General features: G+C 39.0%; 1 protein-coding gene across 20 annotated transcripts in view; it reads right to left on the minus strand.

The window, feature by feature from the left end:
• Positions 1-6,000, minus strand: part of obscnb (obscurin, cytoskeletal calmodulin and titin-interacting RhoGEF b) — a 55,045-nt gene that overhangs the window by 21,782 nt on the left and 27,263 nt on the right. For 13 of the 20 annotated variants that reach the window (XM_016669700.1, XM_016669693.1, XM_016669692.1 and 10 more), the window contains 7 exons: positions 5,933-6,000; positions 5,265-5,339; positions 4,985-5,047; positions 4,534-4,629; positions 3,947-4,009; positions 1,353-1,619; positions 728-997 (listed from right to left, as the gene is read on the minus strand). The exon at positions 5,933-6,000 is cut by the window's right edge and continues 1 nt beyond it. In XM_016669700.1, coding sequence (XP_016525186.1) covers positions 728-997; positions 1,353-1,619; positions 3,947-4,009; positions 4,534-4,629; positions 4,985-5,047; positions 5,265-5,339; positions 5,933-6,000 — 902 coding nt within the window. The remainder of the gene's footprint in view (positions 1-727; positions 998-1,352; positions 1,620-3,946; positions 4,010-4,533; positions 4,630-4,984; positions 5,048-5,264; positions 5,340-5,932) is intronic. The other 7 variants (XM_016669710.1, XM_016669704.1, XM_016669701.1 and 4 more) reach the window with 4 other exon arrangements.

A 6,000-nucleotide genomic window follows, 5' to 3' on the forward strand; every position in this document is an offset into this window, starting at 1 on the left:
ACTGTGGTTTTGAAATTGACCACTTTACATTTCATGGGACACGACTGGTTATCAGAAATGAAAAATCCCTCCTTTTGCAGGTTGGTGAATGGAGCATATGTTAGCACTAGCAGCTTGTCACAACACCACTCGTCAGTGCTGAAGCTGTTGACAGGAGACTAAAATTATGTGAAAAAAGGAAGTTTCTCAATTTTTCCATTTTGAAGAGTTCAGTTATCTCAGTTGTGCAACAATGTGGTTTAGAAAATTCTGGCAAATCTTTAGACATCTGACAAGGTGAGGTAAGGTTTTGGTCACTCAGCAAGAGGCCACAGTTAGAGACTTTTCTTAATAATGCTATCCTCACTAAACAACCTGGATGCTAAAAACAGTTTAAAATGTCCACTGCATAATCATTTTGTCTTTATTTTGAGAAAAAAAAAGAAAGAAATCCCACTGAACTGGCGAGCTGTGAAACACTAACTACTCCCTCTCACACACTTTTCCAGCTATGCAAGTGGGTCAATAACTGCGGAGATACTAGGAGAATCCATGCGAAAGAGTGAAAATTTCAGGAATATGAAAAAGAAGGAGATATTAAAGAAAAAGAAATGGCTATCAGGTTGAAGAGCTCTTGAAGTAATTCATCAACAATATCTCCCACAATGACAAAGATGGAGAACACTGGAGAAAGGTCCAAATGATAATGATGAAGGAAATGGCTTAAAAATATTTCTGCCTTTCTTACCTCTGACTGTGAGAGAAGCAGTGGAGGTGTGGTTTCCTACAGTGAAAGTGACTGTTCCAGAGTCAGAGGCTGTGACACCTCTAAGTGTGAGGCTGTGCACTCGGCCCTCAGACCTTATCAGATTCATCTCGTTATTTTGCAGAGGGACATCCTGGAGTTTCCACTGTATCTGTGGAGCCTCCTCATGAGAAAGCTGACACTCAAAGTGGACATCTTCCCCCTCGTGAACAACGCAGCTCTCCAAGAACTTCAAAATCAGAACCTCAGCGGCTGCAGAGACATTGCAGCAGCACACAGATATTGAAAAGTTGAAACTGCAGATTGCAATTAAACTTTAAAGATTTCAGCTTAGCTGTTATTGAAATTATCAAGTGAAGAAAAACAGCACTCTGGTGTGTTAATGCTTAGGAAGGATGGGGCACCACAAAAAGTGGTAAGTGTTCCAGTTCAATGTCAAATTGTGTGAAGAGCTGGAGGAGTTGTTAGGAAATGTGCAAGAATAAAACCTAATTTGAAAAAAGGTCTCAAAAGATAACCTTTTTTTAGAGAGGAAATTCCAAACAAGACAACATGATAGGGGATGTAAAAGGTGGTTGTCAGGGTGATGCATGAAAAGAAATCCTACCATTAACATTAAGGGTTGCTGAAGTCTTCTGGAAGCCTGTATCGCAGGAGTATTCTCCTGCGTCGCTTAGCTGCAGTTTATAGATAACAAGCTGGACCACAGTCCCTTCCTGCTTCAGATGGTATTTGCTACTGGCTGTCAGCACCTTGTCACCACACCTCCAGACCACACTGGCTCCAACTTTGGTGATCTCACAGCAAAAGCTAACAGACTCCCCTTCCTGTCTTTCCAGGTTTTGTAGCTTAGTTTTGAAAAGGACAGGTTTGGCTGTGGGAAATTGAAGAAATTATGAACATTAAGAAGAAATAAGAGCACAAGTACAATTTTTATTTCATCACTCCTTAAAGTCACTATCAATGCATTGTGAAAGTATTCAACCATACATCTTTCCCATTTTGTCAACTTAGAACCACAAACTTTTGCGTATTTTAGTGTTCTATCCCATAACCAGTCTGATCCCTGGTCTATCAAATAACAGGATGTAAATACTTTTGCAAGGATCTAAAGAAAAGTAAAGTAAAGTAAAAAGTAAGCACCACAGACAATGCGTCACAAAAGTTTGGATCTTGAGCTTAGATCCTGATTGACTCAATCTTTCAGAGACAAAGGAAGAGCCCACTCAAGCTATTTGGATACAAACAGTAGGTTGTAAACATACCCTTCACAGATAGCTTTGCGGTACTTTGATGTTCATCAGTGTCACACGTGTAACTTCCAGAGTCCTCTGGTTCTACATCATGGATTATTAGCAAAGCCAGATTCTCTGTTTGTCTAATTTCATATTTTCCACAAGGGCAAAGGCCAAGTTCTCCTTTCCTCCACTCCAAAGAAACACCTAACTTGGAAAGCTCACACCGTAATGTGGCACTCTGGCCCTCTTCCACAGTCTGACTTTCCAACTCGCGTGTGAAAAACACTGGGGAGGCTGAAGAACAATAAGAATGATAGGTGGTTATTTTAAAAGTAAAAAAAAAGAAATAAAGTAAATTGGTGGAAGGAGAAATGAATACGGATGTGACAGGACAGACTTGATGGGTGGTTAACAAGATGGTCTTCACCGTACCATTCACTACAAGAGATGCAGAGCTTAATATGTCTTCTGAGCAGCACGAATAGGTTCCTGTGTCTTGAGGAGTCAAATCAAAGATCTGTAGCTTGTAAAGTAATCCAGTTTGCTTCAACTGGTACTTTTCTCCACGACTCAAGACTTCAGGTCCTTTCTTCCACTGTACAGGGACTCCGGTTTTAGAAAGCTCACAGTGCAGAGTGATGCTTGCTCCCTCCTCTGATACACAGCTTTCCAGATCTTTAATGCATACGACTTGAACTGAGGAATCAATGATTTACATCAAGTATTGAGTTTGATGTTTTGAAAACATGAGACATATGCTAACAAACCAGTCTTTTTCATTAGACGTCTTACGAAGATCACATCTTAAGAAAACAACAGTTTTCAAATACAGACATGTACAAACAATAAACCTTTGTCCATCAAGCAGACTTGACCTTCATGGGCTATGCAAAAGACCCCACAGACAATCCGCATAAACAACTAAGTAGAAAACACAATGATGAAAAAGCACTCCACCCACCCATAACTTCATCTCTTTAGGGTCGACATGAGAACGGCAGTACCCGTTTAGATCACTAAGTGTCAGTACTACACATTCTATGTTATTTCAGATGTATGCATTCAAATGAAAGCAACGAAAGTGTGTTTTTAACATGTCAAAGGAAGCAAAATCATGCTTTAGGAGAAGAGTATTAGATACAAAAAAAGAATGTGATGGGGAGTGGGATAACGTAGTATATGTACCACTTTTTACATTTTCAAGCAAGTGTTTCAATGTTGACGAAAACAAGTGAGGGGTTCAAGCAGATCAATCAAGATCTAGCAAAAACAAATGGTATTAAGAAAAGCAGTTCTCCAGGGCTCTGACTTCACTCATAGCTAAGTGGTTAGGTTATCCAGCAGGGGGGCATCGTCTCAGATAATGCTGCCAACAACGAAACATCTTTCCACCCTTGTTATTAAAATGTTACTATTCATTAACATAGAAAGTAATCCTAAATTAGTTCTTCTGGGTGTTCTTGTGTATACTGCTCTATCTTCTCAAAACCCCAGTCGATCGTGGTAGATGGCCGCCGGTACTGAGGCAGATTCTGCTGGAGGTTTAATGGGGAGTTTTCCTCTCCATTGTCACTACATGCATGCGCAGTATGAGGTATTCTTGAAAAGTCAACAACACACTATCATCATATCCTCATCCAGGAGGAGTGAATGCTCATAAAGTTTCATCAATTTTGTGCTGCATTACAACACAGAAAGCTTTAAGGCCTACATACAAAAGGCTATCTGTAGCAGAAGACTGACACAGCACATCACTATGAACACACCTTTCACACCGTGAAACATGACATAGACAGAGGCCAGCTGACACGCAGCTCTAATTGTAACAAAACACAGAACTGTAAAGCAGTGACTCAGTATGTCCCTGCCATCCCGGCATACAAGACATCCCCATATCGCTCAAAAACAAACTGACATAAACGTGGCAGCAAAGTTTGATGTGGAAACACGAGTCAGGAGCTACCTTGTGCCTGGATTTTGGTCTCTTCACTCTGAGCAGCTTGTTTAACAGTCTTCTCGCCTAGGACTAAACACAACATTAACCTCACAATCTTACAGAGATGAGTTTACTGACCCAAATAAAACACCAGCATGGAGCTAAGAGAGCAGACACAGCCAACAACGATGCACAGTTTAATGTTACTAGCTTACAACTCTGCCCTAAACACAAATGTTCTTTTGTTTAATGCAGACTGTAGAGTGTGCAAAATCTCTGGGAAAAGGGAAAGCTAATAAATATATGTTAAAATATCATAGGCTCCTCTTTCGACCCTATTTCAACCAAATTCAAATCATTGCGAAAAGCAGACAGTATTGCCAGCATGCCATGCAGCACTAAAAATTGGATATAGAATTGAAACAAAACAGAAAAATACTGATGAAATACAAACACTAAAGAAGAAAACAACACCTTCTCTCTGACTGAGACTAAGTTGGGCAACAATTATATGTTTTCCAGCTTTGGATAAATGTTAAACATCTTGTTTACACCAAAAATATTTTTCAACTAAGACTCTCACAGTATCCAACAGAACAAGCTAGTAATATTACCTTCATGTTCCGTATCAAATTCTCTTGAGCTTCTCTGATTTTCCTCTTTCAGTAGTTGCTGTTTAGGGGCTTCACCAGTAGTCGGCAGGATCACAGCTACAATAATTGGGCACAATTGTAATTTTATATAAAAAATACACAAGCTGCATGAAGCACTCAAGTCTGGTCATCAGAGACACACAACCGATAGATGCAAATACTATTTCATATCAACAGTCAGCCTCCATGCAAGAAACAAAACAACCTTGAGAGTACAGAAGCCTGTGGATGTACGAGCTGAAAAGATTAAATAAATACACGCTAGGTATTTGAAAGTGAGCAATTTAAAAAGCGTACGTAGCCTGGAAATGAGACACAATGTGAAACAGCCAAGTTACAAAGCAACATGTTTTAATTTGAACATGTAGAACATTTCTCAAGACAACAAAAGTGTAAATCTTGAGAATGTTACCTTGTACAGTTTCATTTATCTCCTGCTTCTTCTGCTCAATGTTTTTAACTTCACCCACCTTGACTGCAATGCAAGTGCAACAAAAATAATCACACTATAAGTTCTTTAAACTCTTGCTTTCCACCAAACAACACTTTACTAAAACAAAATAACAGAATGATACAACAGAAACAGCCCTATTCTGAGGTACAATTTAAAGGAAGACTCAACAATAAGGCGCAATTATCCGACTGAACAAAACATACTGCTCAGAATCACCCAACCATATTTTCTTACCTACCTTCAGTTTTTTCTTTGGTCTCCTGAGTTTTGGCTTCTGGTTCAGCAGCAGAAGGAGGCGGAGACAGCTTCACAGCTGAGAGAAAATAATGCAAAGTCAGTGTGTCATAACATATCAGATTATTCATATGAGTTCATGAACTAAACAAAAGAATAGATGGAAACATTCAGAAATGAAAGGCAAACAAAACAACTGAGCACCAGTTGTACCAGCTTGATTGCACAGAATACTAAAAAAGAAAAGACAAGTGACAAGTTTGGAAACATACCAATAGCAAATAACAGAAGCAAGAAAAATACTTTGTTAATTTGTGGAATTAACTCAAGAATTGTAATGCCACAAGTGTTGCACAATGTTTTAGTCGAAAAAAGATCATACACAAATGTCACAATGGTGAGTTTACCACAATAAAACACATTATGTGACAAAAAAACTCAAGAATTTGACATGTCAGTCACACACAAGAGGAACATAAGGCAAGCAGACAAAATTAAACAACACAACCAAACACAAGAGCAACTTAAATAAAAATAAACTCTACAGAGCAGATTCTAAACATTGACACTACAAATTTCATACAAAGAATACACTATCAATGAAACTTCAGTTTTGCACATGGCAAAGAAATACATTTGCTTTGTTAGGTTTCAAATAAATCCTCTTCCTACCCTTGATCTTGAGGTTGGCTGAGGTTTTCTGGTCTCCACACAAACAGCTGTAATCTCCACTGTCTTCT

This window comes from Poecilia formosa, unplaced genomic scaffold, assembly GCF_000485575.1.
Source record: "Poecilia formosa unplaced genomic scaffold, Poecilia_formosa-5.1.2 Scaffold27, whole genome shotgun sequence".
Lineage (NCBI taxonomy): Eukaryota > Metazoa > Chordata > Actinopteri > Cyprinodontiformes > Poeciliidae > Poecilia > Poecilia formosa.